General features: G+C 43.2%; 1 protein-coding gene across 1 annotated transcript in view; it reads left to right on the forward strand.

The window, feature by feature from the left end:
- The window catches only part of LOC110525573 (rasGAP-activating-like protein 1), a 38,520-nt gene extending 17,588 nt beyond the window's left edge, over positions 1-20,932 (forward strand). The window contains exons 13-21 of the mRNA XM_021605789.3: positions 2,876-3,068; positions 3,233-3,370; positions 3,889-4,027; positions 8,318-8,493; positions 12,505-12,642; positions 12,807-12,942; positions 17,961-18,081; positions 18,399-18,472; positions 18,616-20,932. Coding sequence (XP_021461464.2) covers positions 2,876-3,068; positions 3,233-3,370; positions 3,889-4,027; positions 8,318-8,493; positions 12,505-12,642; positions 12,807-12,942; positions 17,961-18,081; positions 18,399-18,472; positions 18,616-18,764 — 1,264 coding nt within the window. The 3' untranslated portion in view covers positions 18,765-20,932. The remainder of the gene's footprint in view (positions 1-2,875; positions 3,069-3,232; positions 3,371-3,888; positions 4,028-8,317; positions 8,494-12,504; positions 12,643-12,806; positions 12,943-17,960; positions 18,082-18,398; positions 18,473-18,615) is intronic.
- Positions 20,933-26,405: the final 5,473 nt, after the last annotated feature.

Genomic DNA, 26,405 nt, shown 5'->3' on the forward strand with positions numbered 1-26,405 from the left:
CAAGAACTCAAGTCTTTTTGTTCACCTGACGTAGAATCCCTCACAATCAAATGCTGACAGTATTATCTCCCAAGAGAACTCTCCCTCAGTTATCGTCACAGCGTGTATATCCCCCTGAAATTGGATACCAAGACGGCCATCAAGGAACTTCACTGGACTTTATGCAAACTGGAAACCATATATCCTGAGGCTGCATTTTTTGTAGCTGGGGATTTTAGCAAAGCTAATTTGAGAACAAGGATACCTAAATTCTATCTGCATATCGATTGCATTACACGAGCGAGTAACACGCTCGACCGTTGCTACTCTAACTTCTGCGATGCATACAAGGCCCTCCCCCGCCCCTTCTTTGGCAAATCTGACTGTGACTCCATCTTGTTGCTCCCCTCCTATAGGCAGGAAGCGCCCGTGCTTAGGTCTATCCAACGCTGGTCTGACCAATCAGATTCCACGCTCAAGATTGCTTTGATTATGTGGACTGGGATATGTTCCGGGTAGCCTCAGAAAATAACATTGACGTATACTCTGACTCGGTGAGCAAGTTTATAAGGAAGTGTATAGAAGATGTTGTACTTTCCCTAACCAGAAACTTCCCTAACCTTCCCTAATCAGAAACCGTGGATTCATGGCAGCGTTTGTGCAAAACTGAAAGCACGTACCACCGCATTTAATCATGGCAAGGCGACTGGAAATATGGCCCAATACAAACAGTGTAGTTATTCCCTCCATAAGGCAATCAAACAAGCAAAGTGTCAGTATAGAGACAAAGAGTCGCAATTCAACGGCTCAAACACGAGACGTATGTGGCAGGGTCTACAGACAATCACAGATTACAAAAAGAAAACCAGCCCCGTCGTGGACATCGACGTCTTGCTTCCAGACAAATTAAACAACTTCTTTGCGCGCTTTGAGGACAATACAGTGCCACCGATGCGGCCCGCTACCAAAAACTGTGGGCTCTCCTCCATGGCCAACGTGAGTAAAACATTTAAACGTGTTAACCCTTGCATGACTGCCGGCCCAGACGGCATCCCTAGCTGCGTTCTCAGAGCATGCGCAGACCAGCTGGCTGGTGTGTTTACGGACATGTTCAATCCATCCCTATCCCAGTCTGCTGTCCCCACATGCTTAAAGATAGCCACCATTGCTCCTGTTCCCAAGAAAGCTAAGGTAACTTAAATAAATTACTGTCGCCCCGTAGCACTCACTTCTGTCATCTTAAAGTGATTTGAGAGACTAGTCAAGGATCATATCAACTCCACCCTACCTGCCACCCTAGACTTAGTCCAATTTGCTTACCGCCCCCAATCGGTCCACAGACGATGCAATCACCATCACACTGCACACTGCCCTATCCCATCTGGACAAGAGGAATACCTATGTAAGCATGCTGTTCATTGACTACAGCTCAGCATTCAACACTACAGTACCCTCCAAACTCTTCATTAAGCTCGAGACCCTGGGTCTCGACCCCGCCCTGTGCAACTGGGTCCTAGACTTCCTGACGGGCCGTCCCCAGGTGGTGAAAGTAGGAAACAACATCTCCACTCCGCTGATCCTCAACACTGGGGCCCCACAAGGGTGCGTTCTCAGCCCCCTCCTGTATTCCCTGTTCACTCACGACTGTGTGGCCATGCACGCCTCCAACTCAATCATCAAGTTTGCAGACGACACAACAGTGGTAGGCATGATGACCATTACGACGAGACAGCCTACAGGGAGGAGGTGAGGGCCCACGGAGTGTGGTGTCAAGGAAATAACCTCTCACTCAATGTCAGCAATACAAAAGAGATGATCGTGGACTTCAGGAAACATCAAAGGTAGCACTCCTCTAGCCACATTTATGGGACAGCAGTGGAGAAGGTGGAAAGTTCCTCGATATACATATCACCGACAAACTGAAATGGTCAACGCACACAGACAGTGTTTTGCGAAGAATGCGCAACTTCAGGAGGCTGAAAAAATGTGGCTTGTCACCGAAAACCCTCACTAACTTTTGCAGGTGCACAATTGAGAGCATCCTGTCGGGCTGTATCACCGCCTGGTACAGCAACTGCACCGCCCACAACCGCAGCGCTCTCCAGAGTGTGGTGCGGTCTGCACAACGCATCACCAGGGGAAAACTACCTGCCCTCCAGGACACCTACAACACCCGATGTCACAGGAAGGAAAAAAAGATCAAGGACAATAACCATCCGAGCCACTGCATGTTCACCCAGCTTCCATCCAGAAGGCGAGGTCAGTAGAGGTGCATCAAAGCTGGGACAGAGAGATTGAAAAACAGCTTCTATCTCAAGGACATCAGATTGTTAAACAGCTAACAGCACAGAGAGGCGGCTGCCTTCCTACAGACTGATATCATTGGCCACTTAAAAAAATGGAACACTAGTCACTTTAATAATGCCATTTTAAGAATGTTTACATATCTCACATTACTCATCTCATATGTATATACTGTATACTGTATCCTTCACTATCTATTCTTACTATCTATTGCATTTTAGCTGCTCTGTCACTGCTCATCCATATATTTTATACTTATATAATCTTATCCCATTCCTTTACAAGATTGTGTGTTTTAGGTTTTGTTGTGGAATTATTAGATATTGCCTGTTAGTTACTGCTGCACTGTCGGATCTAGAAGCACAAGCATTTCGCTACACTCGCAATAACATCTGCTAACCATGTGTATGTGATCAATAACATGTTATTTGATTTGATAGATGTTGATGTATTGATTTGGCCAGTGCACAGACTTCATAATTAGTGACAATGTTCACAGTATGGTTCCCGCAGGCCTTTGTGTTTCAGAGCTCTTTTGAATTGTCAGTATACATTTAAGTTCAATGTAACACTGACCCCTCTCTCTCTGGAGGCGTATCTCATTTAAAGGTGCGGTGTCTGAGGCTGAGGTGAGGGAGAGCAGTGTGGAGATGCTGCAGGGCTATCTGTCTAACATCGTGGAGTCCATCATTGGGTCAGTTACCCAGTGTCCACCTGTCATGAGGGTGGCCTTCAAACAGCTGCACAAGAGGGTGGAGGAGCAGTTCCCTGAGTCAGAAAATGAGGTCTGTTTCAAACCCAGAGGTCAAGGGTCAAATTCAGCTACAAAGGTCACCTAGATGAAGACGTGTTTTCATTGCTGGATAGTGAATAGACATGGGGATGTTGTCAGTGCATTTATTTTATTCATCTCTGTTGCACACCTTCCCTCCTGGCCCTCTCCCCTTAGGATGTGAAGTATCTGGCCATCAGTGGGTTTTTCTTCCTGCGTTTCCTTGCCCCTGCTATCCTCACACCCAAGCTCTTTCACCTGAGGGACCAGCATGCAGATACACGCACCAGCAGGACACTGTTACTACTGGCCAAGGTACTGTGCCCTTGCACGCACACACTCATACGGACACACACACACGCATACGCACACACATGCACAAACAGTTTTTATCCTACAACAGTGCCACACAGTCCCGCACAGTGAAACAGCTGTGGAGAATAGAGTTGCTGTCCGTGGTGCTGAAGTCCTGTTGCTATGGGTCCTCTACAGAGAATGGTCTATTTTTACATCTGTGTGCGGCCAGGCTTGGGTTCAAAGCAGAGCTTCAGAGAGGGGTCCTTCAGAGAGGTTCCCATGCCAGGTGTGGGCAGGACAAAGAGGGCCTCACAGCAAGCCTGCTCACTGGGATGTTTGATGTTACTCAGAGACACATAGAGAGAGAGAGGTGTAGTAGTCTGTTACAGGAACCATAAGCACATCCTGATGATACTGTGCTGCTCATTTAATATCAGAATTGATAACGGCACTCCCTGCCCATTTGACACAGATGGTAAGTTATGGTTACAGTAGAGAGTGGTGGGTGAACATGGCTGTGTTTCTCTATGCGCCAGGCAGTGCAGAGTGTGGGGAACCTGGGTTTGCAGCTGGGCCACGGTAAGGAGCTGTGGATGGAGCCCTTGCATCCCATCATCCTTTATAGCGTGGCCTCTGTTAAAGACTTCCTGGACAAGCTCATCGACATTGATAGCGGTAAGAAGCACCAGCAGGACACTGTTTATTCAGCCTTTATTTAACTAGGCAAGTCAATTAAGAACAAATTCTTATTTACAATGACGGCCTAGGAACAGTGGGTTAACTGCCTTGTTCAGGGGCAGCATGACAGATTTTTACCTTGTCAGCTCGGGGATTTGATTTATCGACATTTCGGTTACTGGCCCAATGCTCTAACCACTAGACTACCTGCGTCCCCATAAGACCTGGAGTTTTTCCTCACCATGTCACCTTACCAGGGGGAAACTCTAGGCCCTAGTAGTAATGTATCAGTAGCCTGCTGAAGAGCAAGCAGATAACCGTAGAGATCAGCGATAAGGTAGAGCCACTGGGGGGAGGGGGGGAGCAGAGCTTGGCTGGGCTCCTATCCTGGCAGGCTAACCTGCCAGGTGCCAATATGGCAAGGCCAGTTATTGCTGGTATCAATAGATACAATAAACCCAGTGGTGAAATATTCATAGGCAGCTGGGAGCTGATACTGGGACTAAAATGGAGAGCGGTGGGCTGCGCGTTGAACTGTGGAGCCCTCGCCACCCCTACACACCACACTGTATACATAGCACACCTATGCACTTTTTTAAACGTCGCTTGTCAGCGAGTCTGTTGTTGTGATCCATCTTATCCCTCTGGAATATCATATTCCAATCTCCATGTCATCTCAGCCACTGGGCTCTCCCTAAAAGGCCACTTTGACATTTAATACACTTGATGTGAATGTGTTATGCAGGAGTGGATTTGTATCGTTCCATCTGTCTGAGGGTGTGCCCGTGTTCATTTTGGCACTCTGTTTTAGATTTAGTCTAGTCTTAGTCATTTTGACTAAAATATCATTAAGTCACATTTTTGTAATTTGAATAATTGTTATTGTTAGTTATTAGTTATTGTTAAAATGACTAAAATAGTCGGCCATTTTATTCAACAAAATGCCCTTTAATTTTAGTCACAACACATTTGCCTCAACCTATAGTGGCAAAAACATACATAGCCTTGTCCTACCAACATGTTTTTTTCTGCATAACTTCCTATTCTCTTCCCAACAGCAGAAATACTGTATGAAATAATTCATAGTAAATAGATATTGCACATTACATACAAAACAAACAGACACAAGCAAGTGCAGAAAAAGAGCTGCACAATCACCAGATGGTTCCGCAAAGTATTGCCGAAGGATTGCACCTTCGTCCGGATGGGTTGCACCTCCGTCATTCAGTCACGTCATTGCCATTGTTATCAAGGTTCCACAGACACTGCAGCCACATTGGTGTCCACAAGTAAAATGGGAGATAATGACTGTTTTGCCCAGTGATGTAGTAGTCACTGAACCTCAAGTCCGAATCAAGTCTCAAGACGCCTGTGCTCCCGAAGTCCCTAAATCCCTAAGTCCAAGTCCCAGTGCTCGAGTCCTGGTCCAAGTGTTCAGGTTTGAGTCACTGGGTTAACATTAAATCTAAATAAAGTTATTTACCCAGTCAGATATAGTGTAGTGGCAAGAGGAATTTAGTCAATCAATTGTTTGCTATCCCTTTTCTTTCTGTGCCTCCAAATGTTTACATATAGGCTACTAGTAATGTTACAGGGCCAGATAAAACCCATGAATAGAGTTATTCCATATTCAACATATTAGAGGCATGTTTGTTCTATATAGAGATACGATATCTGAACGTTCCAAAAGGTTGAGTCCTGCTGAACGTGTCCCAGGTTGGCCATAGCTAGCTAATGAGGTAACATGACTGAACAAGGTGTAGCCTAAACAAATTATTAACAGTCCGGTCCGGAAGTAGCCTCGTTTAGAACAGCCTGCAATGTGCTTAATGGATGTAAAATACGGCTCTCCAATGCACGATAGAAAGAAAAAAATCATAGCGTTGATATTATGGGTCATATCGTTTGAATGGTAAGGGCTAGAATCAAGCCGTTTTCTCTGAGGAAAAGAGGGAGACTTTGCTACGTTGGTTACAGAACCTGGCTATGAAATTCAGTGGGGAAAGTGGGATACTCAAGGGATAGAAAAACATAGACTGTTGTTTTACTATTAAACCCAGTGTGGTTTTTAATTTCTTAAATGTAAAGGGTTGCGTCAATCTAATCTGGTATCGGGATAAAGTGTAATTCAGAGTCATCAATTTTCCTTCAAGTATTTATTTAACTCAAGCAATAAATGGTAAATGCGGATTTCGTATATACGGGCTCTCTGTCACACCTCGCAGGGCAAACAGAGAACTGGACAACACCCTAACGGTATCTTCTTTAATACTTTGACAGAAGTAGTTCCTGCTTCCGAGCTGGCCTGTCAGAGTAGAGACCAAGTGTGGTTTAAACTTACTCAGCCTATCGTTGGCACACAGGCTGGTCCCAGCCTCTTGACGCTCCAATTGATAGATGTAACTGTTGCTGTGTAGAATATCTATGTACTCGTACCCTAGATACCGTTATCACACATCTGGTTCCTATTATTGCTAAGTTTGAGTTCCAACAAAGACAGTCTGTTTTGCTACACCACGTTCTATATGTGTCCCCCACAACTCATGATAACTGCCTATACCCAAGGTTAGCCATAGCCTTTCCGCTAATGTTACTTCTAACACACACAGACACCCTCATGATAGGCCAAGCATATGTTCAACCCTCACTTAAAGCAGCTTTTCCCAACCAGGCAATGGGTAGCTGACTAGAAGGCTGGTGGTGACTAGTTATCTATAGGGAAGCAAGAGAGTCGCCTGCGCGATGTGTATAATCGGAGCAGGAGCAGAGCCTGTCTGCCTGTCTTCCCACACATCGCTTGCTCCTAAGCAGCTGATGTGTGCGGTCCTCCCATTGTTGAACAGAACTGCGCGGCGCATCTGTGCTGCTAATATTCCTTGTGCTTATCACTGAAAAGCTCTCAATTTCTCCAAATATTATTGTCCAGTCCACTTAGGAGTCTGATTTTAGTCACAGAGATATTTTTTGTCTCGTCTCATTTTAGTCAACTGAAGAATTTTTTTTTTTATAGTTTATTCTGTGTATATTTAGTCAGTAATAGTCTTTGTTCCAAGTGTATTAGTCTATAAATAAACATCTTTGCCAAAATTCGTCATCTATCCCATGCCTTATTCAACTTGTTGTTCTGAAATGTTTATTGCTTGCCTACATTTCATCAGGCAAGAAAATGGCCTTGCCGAACCCTAACCTTTCTAATTTCCTTAATTAACTTTCTGACAAGAATCAAATACTTTCTGTGGCACACATCAGAGTCAAATACTTTCTGTGGCACACATCAGAGTCAAATACTTTCTGTGGCACACATCAGAGTCAAATACTTTCTGTGGCACACATCAGAGTCAAATACTTTCTACAGAACCAACTTCACGTCAGGATAGGCAACCGGAATTAATAATGAATGTGTGTGTGTTATATTAAACATAGAGGAGGGAGTAAAATGTAGGCAAGCATTAAACATTTCAGAACAACTACTAGTCGAATAAGACATGGGAGAGATGACGAATTTTGGCAAAGATATTTATTGATAGACTAATGCATTTGAAACAAATAGCCAACCTGAAAACTGCAGACATTACTGTTGCCTACCCCTCGATCAAACCGCCAAAAAAATAAATAATGAAATGCAGACTAACGTGATCATTGATGGCTGCCTTGAAGGACACAAATAAAAAATGCTATGTGTTACTAAGATCAGTGAAATGTAGGCTAAACTGACAACGGGGTGAAGAGCAGAAATCTCAACTAGCAAGTCGCAGCAATGAAGAATTGAGTGTGTGCGTGTTCACGCAAAGGGGGGATCTGGCACCTGCACCTCAAATGTTCTACTGCGCGAGCTCCTGTTTCACCTAATATAATATTAGCTCAATAGTATTGTGGAGCTCCTGCACCTAAATATGAACAGTACCGGTACCCAACATGAGTACCAGCACCTGTTTCAGTCCAAGCATTTTTATCACTATTTTTGACAAAATGAACACGGGTGTGCTGAACACAAGGGTGACAAGGGAGGCAAGATGACACAAACAATGATGTACAACGAGATAATGCATCATGTGCTGTAATGTAATTCAACAATATGTACACATTAACCATAACTGTACTGCTACAGCTCTACCTTGTGGACATATCGATAAAACGTAGAACTTCTGTTTCTGTGCTCCCCTTTTCACCCATCTTATTTCTCTCTTCCTTTCTCTCACTCTCTTCCCCTCCATCACTGTTCCTGTTCCATATTTTTCTTCCTCTCCTTCCCCTCTCTTTTCTCTTTCTCCCTCTGTCTGTCTGCAGTGTCAGAGGTGCCCCAGAGGGCTGTGTTCCTTCCCTCAGTGACAGTGAAGGAGGGCTATCTCCAGAAGCACAAGGCCGAAAGCCCCCAGCTCCTGTCCCGCTTTTCCTTCAAGAAGCGATACTTCTGGCTGAGCAGTGAGACACTGTCCTATGCCAAGACCCCGGATCCCTGGCAGGTCTGACCATACATACACAATCCTACCCATAACCAGCTCTATTGGCAATTCCTCCATTCTTTTACATCAGATAAAGACAAACAAGAAAACATTAAGTCCTCTGAAAGTAACTCATTATAACAAGGTAACACCATTTCCTCTGGTGATGAATTGGCTCCTGTACCCTTCAAAGGGTGTTTGATCGTCATCCTGCCTCATGAAAAAAAGCCTTTGAATCACTCGTCTGCCTTATTTGTGTTTCTCTCTGTATGAGAACATCATTAGTAGGGAGGCTATTATCATGTGATGCCCAGTCTTTTGATAATGAGCTTCTCTCATTTGCCTAGCCAGTCCAGGACAGGAGTGGGGATTAGGGAGAGAGAATGATAGGGGGTAGAAGGGGAAGGAAGAGAGAGGGGCAGAGAGCGAGCGAGAAAGAGAACGAGAGAGGGGGGGGGCACGAAAGAGAGGGATAGAAATAGGGGGGGGGGGGGGGGGGGGGTCAGAGGAAGAGAGATGTGGAGAAAAGGCCAGTGAAAGAGGGTTCTCTTTGAGCGGACTTCTTCCTTTGTGTGGCTGGAATAAATGCTAGGTTCATTGAAGGCTGTGGATATTCATACTAACATTGCAAATCCAACTGTGGACCATATCCCCTCCCACTGTGCTCTAGCCTGAGTGAGGCAGGCTTCCCATGGAAGCGGCTGATTTATACCTGTACGTTATAGCAGCCTTTCTGACATTTTTCTCCTGCCCTGCTTTCTCCCACTTTCTTCTCCATCTCTCCACCACTCTTTTCTCTTCAGTCCTTTTTCTTTGTGAAATGGTCTTGAATTGCTTAATGCTCAATAAAAAGTAGAGGAAGGATGAAAGCAGACATACTCTATCTACTGTACCCATAAGGGTGGCACTTGAAGCCGGGCCTAAACTCCCCTGAGGAATAGCTGATAACTGAATGATTCCTTTGATGTGTATTTGCCTGCATCAGAAAATTGCCTACAAAGAGTAATACAGGAGTGCAACATCACAGACAAACTGAATTGGTCCACTCACACAGACAGCATCGTGAAGAAGGCACAGCAGCGCCTCTTCAACCTCAGGAGGCTGAAGAAATTTGGCTTGTCACCAAAAGCACTCACAAACTTCTACAGATGCACAATCGAGAGCATCCTGGCGTGCTGTATCACCGCCTGGTATGGCAACTGCACCGCCCTCAACCGTAAGGCTCTCCAGAGGGTAGTGAGGTCTGCACAACGCATCACCGGGGGCAAACTACCTGCCCTCCAGGACACCTACACCACCCGATGTCACAGGAAGGCCATAAAGATCATCAAGGACATCAACCACCCGAGCCACTGCCTGTTCACCCCGCTATCATCCAGAAGGCGAGGTCAGTACAGGTGCATCAAAGCTGGGACCGAGAGACTGAAAAACAGCTTCTATCTCAAGGCCATCAGACTGTTAAACAGCCACCACTAACACTGAGTGGCTGCTGCCAACACACTGACACTGACTCAACTCCAGCCACTTTAATAATGGGAATTGATGGGAAATGATGTAAATATATCACTAGCCACTTTAAACAATGCTACCTTATATAATGTTACTTACCCTACATTATTCATCTCATATGCATACGTATATACTGTACTCTATATCATCGACTGTATCCTTATGTAATACATGTATCACTAGCCACTTTAAACTATGCCACTTTGTTTACATACTCATCTCATTTGTACATACTGTACTCGATACCATCTACTGTATCTTGCCTATGCTGCTCTGTACCATCACTCATTCATATATCCTTATGTACATATTCTTTATCCCCTTACACTGTGTACAAGACAGTAGTTTTGTAATTGTTAGTTAGATTACTTGTTATTACTGCATTGTCGGAACTAGAAGCACAAGCATTTCGCTACACTCGCATTAACATCTGCTAACCATGTGTATGTGACAAATAAAATTTGATTTGATTTGATTTGGAGCTGTGTGCTTTAGAGTTAGACCGATTATGATTTTTCGACACAGATTATTGGAGGACCAAAAAAGCCGATACCGATTAATCAGCCAATTTCTTTTCTTTTCTTGTAATAATGACAATTACAACAATACTGAATGAACACTTATAACTTAATATAATACTTCAATAAAATCAATTTAGCCTCAAATAAATAATGAAACATGTTCAATTTGGTTTAAATAATGCAAAAGCAAAGTGTTGGAGAAGGAAGTAAAAGTGCAATTTGTTGCCATGTAAGAAAGCTAACGTTTAAGTTCCTTGCTCAGAACATGAGAACATATGAAAGCTGGTGGTTCCTTTTAACATGAGTCTTCAATATTCCCAGGTAAGAAGTTTTAGGTTGTAGTTATTATAGGAATTATAGGACCATTTCTCTCTATACAATTTGTATTTCATATACCTTTGACTATTGGATGTTCTTATAGGCACTTAAGTATTGCCAGTGTAACAGTATAGCTTCCATCCCTCTCCTTGCCGCTACCTGGGCTCGAACCAGGAACACATTGACAAGAGCCACCCTCGAAGCAGCGTTACCCATGCAGAGCAAGGGAAACAACTACTCCAAGTCTCAGAGGGTGTGACGTTTGAAACGCTATTAGCGCACTCCCTGCTAACTAGCTAGCCATTTCACATCGGTTACACCAGCCTAATCTCGGGAGTTGATAGGCTTGAAGTCATAAACAGCGCAATGCTTGAAGCATTGCGAAGAGCTGCTGGCAAAACGCACAAAAGTGCTGTTTGAAGGAATGCTTACCGGCCTGCTGGTGTCTACCATCGCTCAGTCAGACTGCTCTATCAAATCATAGACTTAGTTATAACATGATAACACACAGAAATACGAGCCTGCTGGTGCCTACCATCGCTCAGTCAGACTGCTCTATCAAATCATAGACTTAGTTATAACATAATAACACACAGAAATACGAGCCTGCTGGTGCCTACCATCGCTCAGTCAGACTGCTCTATCAAATCATAGACTTAATTATTACATAATAACACACAGAAATACGAGCCTGCTGGTGCCTACCATCGCTCAGTCAGACTGCTCTATCAAATCATAGACTTAGTTATAACATAATAACACACAGGTCATTAACATGGTCGAATCCGGAAACTATAATTTCGAAAACAAGTTTATTATTTCAGTGAAATACGGAACCGTTCCGTATTTTATCTAACGGGTGGCATCCATAAGTCTAAATATTGCTGTTACATTGCACAACCTTCAATGTTATGTCATAATTCAAAAATTCTGGCAAATTAGTTCGCAAAGAGCCAGGTGGCCCAAACTGTTGCATATACCCTGACTCTGTATGCAATAAACGCAAGAGAAGTGACACAATTTCACCTGGTCAATATTGCCTGCTAACCTTGATTTCTTTTAGCTAAATATGCAGGTTTAAAAATATTTACTTCTGTGTATTGATTTTAAGAAAGGCATTGATGTTTATGGTTAGGTACACGTTGGAGCAACGACAGCCCTTTTTCACGAATGCGCACCGCATCAATTATATGCAACATAGGACACGCTAGATAAACTAGTAATATCATCAACCATGTAACTAGTGATTATGATTGATTGTTTTTTATAAGATAAGTTTAATGCTAGCTAGCAACTTACCTTGGCTTCTTACTGCATTCGCGTAACAGGCAGGCTCCTCGTGAGGCAGGTGGTTAGAGCGTTGGACTAGTTAACCGTAAGGTTGCAAGATTGAATCCCTTAGCTGACAGGGTAAAAATCTGTCATTCTGCCCCTGAACAAGGCAGTTAACCCACCGTTCCTAGGCCGTCATTGAAAATAAGAATGTGTTCTTAACTGACTTGCCTAGTTAAATAAAGGTGTAAAAAAATCTGTATATTTTTTTAATCGGCAAAATCGGCCTCCATAAATAACGATTTCCAATTGTTCTGAAAACTTGAAATCGGCCCTAATTAATCGGCCATTCCGATTAATTGGTCGACCTCTAGTGTGCATACTGATACTGTGTTATCTGTGCATCCTGCAGGTGCGCTCCTCCATCCCCATCCAGTGTGTGTGTGCTGTGGAGAGAGTGGATGAGAATGCCTTCCAACAGCAGCATGTGTTGCAGGTCGTCACCCAGGACAACGATGGACAGATGCACACCATCTATACCCAGTGCAAGGTATTGACAGACCTCCAGTCACTGACCACACTATTACTGACCACAGCACTACTGACCCTTGACTGGGTTGACTTTGTGGTGCTTTCTTTTCATCACTGTTCTTTGTGGTTTGTGCGTATGCTGGGACTGACCTGAGTGTTGTGTCTCTCTGTCTGTGTCTGCAGAATGTGAATGAGTTGAACCAGTGGCTGTCAGCCATCAGGAAGGCCAGTATCTACAACAGGCGCATGCTGCCCTCCTTCCACCCAGGGGTGTACCGAAGTGGCAAGTGGACCTGCTGCCTACAGGCTGATCGCGCAAGTAATTAAAACATTGACTTATGTAGGAATCTTTGTTGAAGTACCACACTTAACATGTTAGTGCTTCCTTAACACTTCATAATTATCTTTTTATCTCACATTTATGTGCACTATTAACACCAGCACATATTTATTTGCTCACTGAGACTTAGAATCTCACAGACAGATTACCATACCCTTGTCTGTACATTATGCCTTGAATCTATTCTTCCGAGCCCAGAAATCTTCTACTTTTACTCTCTGTTCTGAACGCACTAGACGACCAGTTCTTATAGTCTCTACCGTACTCTTATCCTACTCCTCCTCTGTTCCTCTGGTGATGTAGAGGTTAACCCTGCAGCCCCCAGCACCACTCCCATTCCCCAGGCGCTCTCATTTGTTGACTTCTGTAACCGTAAAAGCCTTGGTTTCAGGCATGTTAACATTAGAAGCCTCCTCCCTAAGTTTGTTTTATTCACTGCTTTAGCACACTCCACCAACCCTGATTTCCTAGTCATGTCTGAATCCTGGCTTAGGAAGGCCACCAAAAATCCTGAAATTTCCATCCCTAACTATAACATCTTCCGACAAGATAGAACTGCCAAACGGGGCGGAGTTGCAATCTACTGCAGAGATAGCCTGCAGAGTTCTGTCATGCTATCCGGGTCTGTGCCCAAACAGTTTTGTCTTCTACTTTTAAAATCCACCTTTCCAGAAACAAGTCTCTCACCATTGCCACTTGTTATAGACCCCCTTCAGCCCCCAGCTGTGCCCTGGACACCATATGTGTTTTAATTGCCCCCGGTCTATCTTCAGAGTTCGTACTGTTAGGTGACCTAAACTGGGATATGCTTAACACCCCGGCCATCCTACAATCTAAACTAGATGCCCCCAATCTCACACAAATTATTAAGGAACCTACCAGGTACAACCCTAAATCCGTAACCATGGGCACCCTCTTAGATATCATCCTGACCAACTTGCCCTCTAAATACAACTCTGCTGTCTTCAACCAGGATCTCAGCGATCACTGCCTCATTGCCTGCATGTGTAATGGGTCCGCGGTCAAACGACTACCCCTCATCACTGTCAAATGCTCCCTAAAACACTTCAGCAAGCAGGCCTTTCTAATCGACCTGGCCCGGGTATCCTGGAAGGATATTGACCTCATCCCATCAGTAGAGGACATCAGTAGAGGATGCCTGGTTGCTCTTTAAAAGTGCTTTCCTCACCATCTTAAATAAGCATGCCCCATTCAAAAAATTGAGAACTAAGAACATATATAGCCCTTGGTTCACCTCAGACTTGACTGCCTTTGACCAGCACAAAAACATCCTGTGGCATTCTGCATTAGCATTGAATAGCCCCCGCGATATGCAACTTTTCAGGGAAGTCAGGAACCAATATACAGTGCCTTGCGAAAGTATTCGGCCCCCTTGATCTTTGCGACCTTTTGCCACATTTCAGGCTTCAAACATAAAGATATAAAACTGTATTTTTTTGTGAAGAATCAACAACAAGTGGGACACAATCTTGAAGTGGAACGACATTTATTAGATATTTCAAACTTTTTTAACAAATCAAAAACTGAAAAATTGGGCGTGCACACCAGGCAGGTCCGAGATACTGTTGTGAAGAAGTTTAAAGCCGGATTTGGATACAAAAATATTTCCCAAGCTTTAAACATCCCAAGGAGCACTGTGCAAGCGATAATATTGAAATGGAAGGAGTATCAGACCACTGCAAATCTACCAAGACCTGGCCGTCCCTCTAAACTTTCAGCTCATACAAGGAGAAGACTGATCAGAGATGCAGCCAAGAGGCCCATGATCACTCTGGATGAACTGCAGAGATCTACAGCTGAGGTGGGAGACTCTGTCCATAGGACAACAATCAGTCGTATATTGCACAAATCTGGTCTTTATGGAAGAGTGGCAAGAAGAAAGCCATTTCTTAAAGATATCCATAAAAAGTGTCGTTTAAAGTTTGCCACAAGCCACCTGGGAGACACACCAAACATGTGGAAGAAGGTGCTCTGGTCAGATGAAACAAAAATTGAACTTTTTGGCAACAATGCAAAACGTTATGTTTGGCGTAAAAGCAACACAGCTCATCACACTGAACACACCATCCCCACTGTCAAACATGGTGGTGGCAGCATCATGGTTTGGGCCTGCTTTTCTTCAGCAGGGACAGGGAAGATGGTTAAAATTGATGGGAAGATGGATGGAGCCAAATACAGGACCATTCTGGAAGAAAACCTGATGGAGTCTGCAAAAGACCTGAGACTGGGACGGAGATTTGTCTTCCAACAAGACAATGATCCAAAACATAAAGCAAAATCTACAATGGAATGGTTCAAAAATAAACATATCCAGGTGTTAGAATGGCCAAGTCAAAGTCCAGACCTGAATCCAATCGAGAATCTGTTGAAAGAACTGAAAACTGCTGTTCACAAATGCTCTCCATCCAACCTCACTGAGCTCGAGCTGTTTTGCAATGAGTAATGGGAAAAAATGTCAGTCTCTCGATGTGCAAAACTGATAGAGACATACCCCAAGCGACTTACAGCTGTAATCGCAGCAAAAGGTGGCGCTACAAAGTATTAACTTAAGGGGACTGAATCATTTTGCACGCCCAATATTTCAGTTTTTGATTTGTTAAAAAAGTTTGAAATATCCAATAAATGTCGTTCCACTTCATGATTGTGTCCCACTTGTCAAATTCTTCGCAAAAAAATACAGTTTTATATCTTTATGTTTGAAGCCTGAAATGTGGCAAAAGGTCGCAAAGTTCAAGGGGGACGAATACTTTCGCAAGGCACTGTACTCAGTCAGCTAAGGCTAGCTTTTTCAAACAGAAATTTGCATCCTGTAGCACTAATTCCCAAAAGTTTTGGGACACTGTAAAGTCCATGGAGAATATGAGCACCTCCTGTCACCACCGATAGGATGCACTGTCACCACCGATAAATGTACAATAATCAATCATGTCATTGAGCATTTTTCTTCGGCTGGCCATGCTTTCCACCTGGCTTCCCCTACCCCGGCCAACAGCTCAGCACCCCCTGCAGCAATTGCCCAAGAACCCCCCCCCCCCGCTTCTCCTTCACCCAAATCCAGACAGCTGATATTCTGAAAGAATCAGCTAGCGTAGACAATATGGACCCTCTCTTTCTAAAATTATCCCCTGGAATTGTTGCAACCCCAATTACTAGCCCGTTCAACCTCTTTTTCGTATCGTCTGAGATCCCCAAAGATCAGAAAGATGCCGCGGTAATCCCCATCTTCAAAGGGGGTGACACTCTAGAACCAAACTGTTATAGACCAATATCCATCCTGCCCTGCCTTTCTAAAATCTTTGAAAGCCAAGTTAATAAACAGATCACCAACCATTTAGAATCCCACCGTACCATCTCCACTATCCAATCTGGTTTCTGAGCTGGTCATGGGTGCACCTCAGCCACGCTCAAGGTCCTAAACGATATCATAACCGGCATTGATAAAAGACAGTACTGTGCAGCCGTTTTCATCGACCTGGCCAAGGCTTTCGACTCTTGTCAATCACCGCATTCTTATCGGCAGACTCAATATCCTTGGTTTCTCAAATGACTGCCTCGCCTGGTTCATCAACTACTTCTCAGATAGAGTTCAGTGTGTCAAATCGGAGGGCCTGTTGTCCGGACCTCTGGAAGTCTCTGTGGGGGTGCCACAGGGTTCAATTCTCGGGCCGATACTTTTCTCTGTATATATCAATAATGTCGCTCTTGCTGCTGGTGATTGTCTGATCCACCTCTACGCAGACGACACCATTCTGTTTACATCTGGCCCTTCTTTGGACACTGTGTTAACAAACCTCCAAACGATCCATATGCCATACAACACTCCTTTCGTGGCTTCCAACTGCTTTTAAATGCTCGTAAAACTAAATGCATATTCTTCAACCAATTGTTGCCCGCAGCCGCCCGCCCAACTAGCATCACTACTCTGGACGGTTCTGACTTAGAATATGTGAACAACTACAAATACCTAGGTGTCTGGTTAGATGGTAAACTCTCCTTCCAGACTCACATTAAGCATTCCAATCCAAAATTAAATCTAGAATCGGCTTTCTATTTCGCAACAAAGCCTCCTTCACTCATGCTTCCAAACATACCCTCGTAAAACTGACTATCTTACTGATCCTTGACTTCGGCGATGTCATTTACAAAATAGCCTTCAACACTCTACTCAGCAAACTGGACGCAGTCTATCACAGTTCCATCAGTTTTGTCACCAAAGCCCCATATACTACCCACCACTGTGACCTGTACGCTGTCGTTGGCTGGCCCTCACTACATATTCATCGCCAAACCCACTGGCACCAGGTCATCTATAAGTCTTTGCTAGGTAAAGCCCCGCCTTATCTCAGCTCACTGGTCACCATAGCAGCACCCACCCATAGGACGCGCTCCAGCAGGTATATTTCACTGGTCATCCTCAAAGCCAACACTTCCTTTCCTTCCAGTTCTCTGCTGCCAATGACTTGAATGAATTGCAAAAATCACTGAAGCTGGAGAGTCTTATATCTCCCTCTCTAACTTTAAGCATCAGCTGTCAGAGCAGCTTACCGATCACTGTACCTGTACACAGCCAATTTGTAAATAGCACACCGAACTATCTCATTCCCATATTGTTACTTATCCTCTTGCTCTTTTGCACCCTCTACTTGAACATCATCATCTGCACATCTATCACTCCAGTGTTAATGCTAAATTGTAATTATTTCACCTCTATGGCCTATTTATTGCCTTACCTGCCTACTATTCTAAATTTGCACACACTGTACATATATTCTTCTGTTGTGTTATTGACTGTACGTTTGTTTATGTGTAACTCTGTGTTGTTGTTTTTGTCACACTGCTTTGCTTTATCTTGGCCAGGTCGCAGTTGTAAATGAGAACTTGTTCTCAACTGATCTACCTGGTTAAATAAAGGTGAAACATTTTATATATGAAATTAGAAAAGTGAATACACTGTATGGCCCTTCTCTTTTGTTCAGCTTCAGGTTGCAGTCGCACTCACTCTGCAGTGACTCTGGGCGACTGGAGTGACCCATTAGATCCAGACGCAGAGACCCAGACCATCTACAAACAGCTTCTTCAGGGAAGAGACAAGCTCAGGTCAGTGGAATACACTTTGACATGAGACATTTGGAGGCTATGATAAACCTTCTCAGACAGACAGACAGACAGACAGACAGACAGACAGACAGACAGACAGGGTGCAGTTCATTTACTTGTCATAAGGGGTCTACATTGTAACACTAGGACTACTCTTATTCATTAGAATATAGCCTGTCACTCAGGAACACATCAGTGTGGATTATGTTCTGCCTCTCTCACACAATGCTTTCATACTTTGTTAAACATGTTGATCAGTGTGTTAATGTGAGTGTGCTGTGCTGTGCCCTGTGCTGTCCTGTGCTGTGTGCTAACAGGAAACAGTATGTGGAGGTGGAGGCTGAGATGACCACAGAGGAAGAGAATAGAGTGAACTCTGGGCTGCTCCCTGGTGAGAGACTGTCAAAGCAGTGCCTTTTTAATATGCAGTTCGATCAGTTTTAACACCTTAGCTGTCAGAGAGGTTGGTTCCCTAGACATTTGTACTGTCATTTAAAGCATTCACGTTGCTTCAAATCTCTCTCTCTCCCCCAGATGGAGCAGACTGTAGCGTGGAGCTCCTGAAGCACAGGCAAGCTGCAGCGGTTCGGCTACTTGGAGTGGTTCTGGATCTGGAGCAGGCCCATGCCACCTTCCAGCGGCAGGAAAGAGTGGAGGCTGGTAGCCTCATCCTGACCCCCTAGATTGGGCCTTCCCTGGGGCCTGAGCCCGGGTCTGAAGGGGAGAGCAGCGTCCTGTATCAGACTCAATGGAGTAGGAAAACTAAGCGACCACAGAAGGAAGGCAGCCTCTCCCTGCTCCCTGTCATGTTGTCTGTTACATGTGATGTCTAGAGGAACTCTCTTCTCATCCAGATCACTTCTTCATAAGCCAGAATGAAGAGGATACCCATTCTGTAACATCCTTTTCCTGGGATGTTTGATATCACACACACTGGTTTTCAGCTGTGGCGGAGAAGTTATCTAGTGAAATAACTGATTGCCACAGGTCTTGCATTCAGATGAACTGCCACATAAACTTCTGCTACTCTCCCAAAGCTTGGGTTCTTATTGATTGAGCAGGAAACAAACTGTTATGTGGAACTGAGCTGAAGCAGGGGCACGCATGGAGTGTGTCATTCCGTGGTACTGCATTATTGTATGGCTATCAAGGAATGCAGTGCATGCCCTGCATCCAGCGTCTGTTAAATGTGAATAATTTTGTTTATATTCAAATCATTATATGGGTCGTTCCAGCAATTCGGTGCCTTTTAAGAAGTGTAACTTGGTAAAAAAAAAAAAAAAACTTTGGATTTCACCTCATTTTAGCATTCTGTCATAAAGAGCACACGTTTTCCCATCTCAAGAGGTTCAATTAAAACAATTACTATAGTAAGTGCCTTTTAAATGTCAAATAAAGTAACAGGGTTGCGAATTTCATCTTAAAATCAGCCATAAATCCCCTTTTGACAGGGGGAATGGAACAGGGAGTGGCAATTGAATGCAGGCTTCCCATTTGTATGTATTTGTTGTTACAACATTTCTAGCCTATCTATGGGTAACACTAATAAATAATCATCTTCAGAAATGACATTTTCAGAGCAACAATAACTAGGGCTTTACAATGATGGTGAATATGTGGAGAAATGTTGGGGTTAAGTGGGTAAAAAACTTCCTCGAAGTCACAGAGGGTGCACGGAGGGACCTCCATAGAAGTCACAGAGGGTGCACGGAGGGACCTCCATAGGATTTACAGAGGGTGCACGGAGGGACCTCCATAGAAGTCACAGAGGGTGCACGGAGGGACCTCCATAGAAGTCACAGAGGGTGCACGGAGGGACCTCCATAGAAGTCACAGAGGGTGCACGGAGGGACCTCCATAGAAGTCACAGAGGGTGCACGGAGGGACCTCCATAGAAGTCACAGAGGGTGCACGGAGGGACCTCCATAGAAGTCACACAGGGTGCACGGAGGGACCTCCATAGAAGTCACAGAGGGTGCACGGAGGGACCTCCATAGAAGTCACAGAGGGTGCACGGAGGGACCTCCATAGAAGTCACAGAGGGTGCACGGAGGGACCTCCATAGAAGTCACAGAGGGTGCACGGAGGGACCTCCATAGAAGTCACACAGGGTGCACGGAGGGACCTCCATAGAAGTCACAGAGGGTGCACGGAGGGACCTCCATAGAAGTCACAGAGGGTGCACGGAGGGACATGCCAAAGTGCTGAATTTTGGCACTTTAGCAAGTATTTATTCATATAAAACAAATAGGATTTATTGAATTATCCATGTGGTCTATATTAAATGGTACTTCATTTAATATAATAGGCTTTTAAATTCAATATTGGTGCACAATTTCTAATTAGAATATCAAGGGGATCCAAAAGGCACTGTTTTCATGTAACGACCCATACCTTGGAGGACGATTATGCAATCTACTCTAGTTTTAGATGGATCTACCTGAATGTATGCTATTTTGATATTGCTTTTATTTATGGGTTTTTTACTCTCTAATTTATATATTTCAATTGATAACATCCACAATGTTGTAGTAAGATTGTGCTGGTGTTCATATTAATGAGGGTAATGCCCTGTGAGATTTCTAAGTAAGTGGTTTTTATTAATACAATGACACACACGCCATAATTGCTTGAACAGTCACTTGTTTGCTATTAGTATATTGTTTTCACTGTTGCCATAGTGAAGCTTGTGTTTGGTGCTGTTGCTCCGTGGATTTATGGGAAGTAACTCAAACTCAAATTTGTGGCTTTGATATGAAAAACATATTTTACATGGTCCACAGTTGATTAGTTAATTGGTAAAAACATGTATTTGAAGCAGTACTACTGACAATATTAAACAGTAGATCAAGTGGCATGTTTACTGTTCTCAGGTCATTGTATTTGAAGTCATTTTAAGACAGCTGATTTTGAGTGATGTGTCATACAGTAACTGTCATTCTTTTGTAATTAATGGAATTGAACATGTGTAGATCATTTCTGTTCTACTCTAGTTAGGGTCCCATCACCCTCTGTAGAGAGCTAATGATGTCGACTCAGCCGTTTGAGCATATCCTGTCTTAGCCATACCTTATATTTTGTATACATGTATGTATTTCCTACAATTTTGACCAAATTCAGTTTGCTGGTTTTGAGCTAAGCTCAGAGGAGTAGAGATGTGTGTTCTTGCACATTGCTGAGTTGTCAAACTCCAAGTGTGTGAGTTGAGTTGCGTGGAATGGAGTGCACCATTGAAAATGTGTGGGAGATGTTTCAAATGCTAAACTGCATTTGTTGCCATGGTAAGTTGTGTACTGTCTTTAATTTAGTAGTACTTTCTTTAAATTAGTGACAAGGAAGTTTTTTTTGTTTTTTTGATCAGTCTTGTCGATTCAAGAAAGAAAAGCCAAGCGTATTGGATTGTTACAATTACACTGTTATCAAATTATATGTTACTGATATCCGAGTAGATTATTGACCTATTATTGTAATCTGTTTAGTAAATTGTATTTAACTTGGCTGGCTATCTTTAGAAGGTTATTATAGACCACTGTTGAATTCCGCTGAATTTCATTAAGCAGCCTCTCAAGTTCAAATCCAGACAAATATTGATTGTTGCTCGTTGACTTGTTATTTGCTGAATGAGGGCTGCAAATTTAGAAAATGAGCTTACATTTTATATTGCTGACACAAAATGATTGCATGCACAAAGCGGATGGTTACAGATGGTGGTGGTAACATCAGCTGTATTACTGTGAACTGTATTGGAAATATTGAGTAAAATGTAATGTTACCGCTACGACTTAGTTTGAATCTGTGTTCATGCATACACTGAAAAACCTTTTGAATTTACAATCAGTCGTGTTTTTATAAGAGGTTTTGGAGGGTCTGGAGATACTCAGTGCTTGACTTGGACTGAAATAGGTGCCGGTACTCATTTTGGGTGCCAGTACTGTTTATATTTAGGTGCAGAGCTCCACAATACTTTTTAGCTAATATTCTATGGACCTGATTCCGATTTAGGAAGTTACGCCTTTCCTTCACACACACTTCTCAGTAGTTGGTATTCAGGCTTACGTTTTGATGATGCTTTGCAGGCACTGTTCCCTTGTTCACGCTGAATAAATGTAATTCACCTGCTGAAAATCTTCCCAGCAGATTAGTTTTAATTCAATAGGGTTTTCTGTAAATGTATCTTAAGCCATCCCTTTAAATATGGTGTACCTCTTAGATAGAATTTTGTCGACAGACTCAAAAGAATACTGTATACGCTTATTCGTCTCCGTTTCAGCACCAATTGGGATATATAAAAAATCCTCTGATATTATTTAGGGTTAGGAAAGTACTTATGAATCATAAGAAAAACAGGTTTGGAAAAACTTTACAGAGAAAGAAAGAAAACTGTGGTTTGATTCATTCTGATAATTCCCACATTGTTCTTTAACCCATGGTAATGTTGGAAGATTAGTGTACATATAATTATAATAGGGAGAATGGTGTACAAAAGTAGGCTATAGTAGACTATACCCTGCACTAACCATGGAACTGTGTGATGACGCAGTCAAGTATTGCACCATGAATCGGGTTCAGACTGTTACAACTTGGTCTGCGCTCCCCTCTCCATAACGATTGAATTAGCCTCAGTGCAACCCGTCATTCAGGGCAGGCCCACCTGTTTTGAGCCCTACCTGTTTAGCAAAAAATGACAGCTTGATGACAGGTTTTCACACTCTTGGCATTCTCTCAACCAGATTCACCTTGAATTCTTTTCCAACAGTCTTGAAGTTGTTCCCACATATGATGAGCACTTGTTGGCTGCTTTTCCTTCACATTGTTGTCCAACTCGTCCCATCTCAATTAGGATGAGGTCGGGTGATTGTGGAGGCCAGGTCATCTGATGCAGCACTCCATCACTCTCCTTCTTGATCAAATAGCCCTTACACAGCCTGGAGGTGTGTTGGGTCATTGTCCTGTTGAAAAACAATGATAGTCCCACTAAGCGCAAACCAGATGGGATGTGTATCGCTGCAGAATGATGTGGTAGCCATGCTGTTTAAGTGTTAAGTGTGCCTTGAATTCTAAATAAATCACTGACAGTGTCACCAGCAAAGCACCCCCACACTATCACACCTCCTCCTCCATGCTTCATGGTAGGAACCACACGTGCGGAGATAATCCGTTCGCCTACTCTGCGTCTCACAAAGACAAGGCGGTTGGAACCAAAAATCTCAAATTTGGATTTATCAGACCAAAGGACAGATTTCCACCGATCTAATTTCCAAAGCTTATGTTTCTTTGCCCAAACAAGTCTCTTCTTATTATTGGTGTTCCACTAATGTGGCTTCTTTGCAGCAATTCTTTGCAGCAATTCAACCATGAAGGCTTGATTCACGCAGCCTCCTCTGAACAGTTAATGTTGAGATGTCTGTTACTTGAACTCTGTGAAGCATTTATTTGGGCTGCAATTTCTAAGGCTGATAACACTAATGAACTTATCCTCTGCAGCAAAGGTAAGGAAATTTTCCGGATTGACTGACCTTAATGTCCAAAAGTAAGGATGGACTGTCATTTCTCTTTGCTTATTTGAGCTGTTCTTGCCATAATATGAACTTGGTCTTTTACAAAATAGGGCTATCTTCTGTATACCACCCCTACCTTGCCACAACACAACTGATTGGCTCAAAAGCATTAAGAAGGAAATACATGTCACATATTACCTTTTAACTTCTCTAGGATAGGGGGCAGCATTCGGAATTTTGGATGAAATGCATGCCCAAATTCAACTGCCTGCTACTCATCCCCAGAAGATAAGATATGCATAGTATTAGTAGATCTGGATAGGAAACACTAAAACTGTAAACACTGAAACCCAGAGGACAAACCATTCAGATTTTGTTTTTTGAGGTCACTCATTTCAATGGTTTTTCATTGGGAATCCAGATTTCTAAGGGACCTTCTTGCAGTTCCTATCGCTTCCACTGGATGTCAACAGTCTTTATAAATTGGTTGAGGTTTTTCCTTTGTGTAATGAAGAAGTACGGCCATCTTGAACGAGGGTAACTTGAAGTAACTTGAAGTGTACTGTTAGATAGAGGCGCGTGACCAGAAAGCTAGCTACAGTTTGTTTTCCTCCTGTATTGAACACAGATCATCCCATCTTCAATTTTATTGATTATTTACATTAAAAAATACCTAAAGTTGTAATAAAAAAGTAGTTTGAAATGTTTTGGCAAAGTTTACAGGTAACTTTTGAGATATTTTGTAGTCACGTTGCGCAAGTTGGAACTGGTGTTTTTCTGGATCAAACGCGCCAAATAAATGGACATTTTGGATATATATCGACGGGATTAATCGAACAAAAGGACCATTTGTGTTGGCACTATTCACAACAAGTGTTGCTTTAATTTGCTATCTTGCATGGGGGATTTCATGAAAGTTTGATTTGTATAGTAATTTATTGAATTTGGCGCTCTGCATTTTCACTGGCTTTTGGCCAGGTGGGACGCTAGCGTCACATATCCCAGAGGCACACCTTTAATTGAAGTGCATTCCAGGTGACTACCTCATGAAGCTGGTTGGGAGAATGCCAAGAGTGTGCAAAGCTCTCATCAAGGCAAAGGGAGGCCACTTTGAAGAATCTCAAATATAAAACATATTTTGATTTGTTTAACACTTTTTTGGTAACTACATGAGTTATACATATGTGTTATTTCATAGTTTTGATGTCTTCACTATGTACAATGTAGAAAAGAGTAAAACATGTGTCCAAACTTTTGGCTTGGTACTGTGTATATACAGTTGAAGTCAGATGTTTACAACCACTCCACAAATTTCTTGTTAACAAACTATAGTTTTGGCAAGTCGGCTAGGACATCTACTTTGTGCATTAAGTCATTTTTCCAACAATTGTTTACAGACTATTTCACTGTATCACAATTCCAGTGGGTCAGAAGTTTACATACACTAAGTTGACTGTGCCTTTAAACAGCTTGGAAAATTCCAGAACATTATGTAATGACTTTATAGAAGCTTCTGATAGGCTAATTGACATAATTTGAGTCAATTGGAGGTGTACCTGTGGATGTATTTCAAGGCCTACCTTCAAACTCATTGCCTCTTTGCTTGACATCATGGGAAAATCAAAAGAAATCAGCCAAGACCTCAGAAGAAAATTGAAGACCTCCCCAATCTGGTTCATCCTTGGGAGCAATTTCCAAACGCCTTAAGGTACCACGTTCATCTTTGCAAACAATAGTACACAAGTATAAACACCATGGGACCACGCAGCCGTCATATCGCTCAGGAAGGAGATGTGTTCTGTCTCCTAGAGATTAATGTACTTTGGTGCGAAGTGTGAATCAATCCCAGAACAACAGCAAAGGACCTTGTGAAGATGCTGAAGGAAACAGATACAAAATGATCTATATCCACAGTAAAACCATATATCGACATAACCTGAGAGGCAGCTCAGCAAGGAAGAAGCCACTGCTCCAAAACCGTCATAAAAAAGTCTGACTACGGTTTGCAACTGCACATGGGGACAAACTTTTTGGAGAAATGTTCTCTGGTCTGATGAAACAAAAACTGTTTGGCCATAATGACCATCGTTATGTTTGGAGGAAAGAGGGGGAGGCTTGCAAGCCGAAGAACTCCATCCCAACCGTGAAGCACAGGGGGTGGCAGCACCCCCACAACCCCCTGTACTCAGCACTAATGCAACTGTTTATGTCCAAAAAATGTGTGTTGTATTTTTGCTCTGGTTGTCCTGAAAAGAAAATAGTAAAACACTTCATTGTGAAGCTAAATGTAAGGGCAGATAAATGAAAATCAGATAAATGAAAAAACGTTTTTTGCTGAGGTCTCAGGACTGACAGGGTTAACACCTTCCTTGGTGATGGAGGTGAGTGATGAGAGGAATGGGCCTCAGGTGGGAGGGAGGGGGTCTGGGGTGTCAGACCATCTGAGCTGCTGTGTCACGGCTAGGACTGGGAAAGGGGAGATGCGCCCCGTGACAGACACCATAGGTTGTCCTCGGGATTAATCAGGGAGACCTCCCATGACAGCTCCACAAGCTTTTCCTCCAGGTCTGGAGGGGAAGCAGGAGGACTGGGGTGTATCTGTTTTAGTATTCACCCCAGTGCCTGCATGCATGCATACCCAACCCCCATCTTTCTCACACATCACCAATATTTATCAGCCAGTGACAGAAAATGACCATAAAGCAAAATTTACTGCATAACAATGCTCAGAGCACAGGGCAGCCCGGAGAAGAGGGGAACAGAAGAGCGAAAGGACGAGGACATGGTGGTAACGATAGACAGTAAAGAACGAGAGGAGAGAGAAGG

This window comes from Oncorhynchus mykiss, chromosome 6 (assembly GCF_057628025.1).
Source record: "Oncorhynchus mykiss isolate SJ-2025 chromosome 6, ASM5762802v1, whole genome shotgun sequence".
In the NCBI taxonomy this organism is placed as follows: domain Eukaryota; kingdom Metazoa; phylum Chordata; class Actinopteri; order Salmoniformes; family Salmonidae; genus Oncorhynchus; species Oncorhynchus mykiss.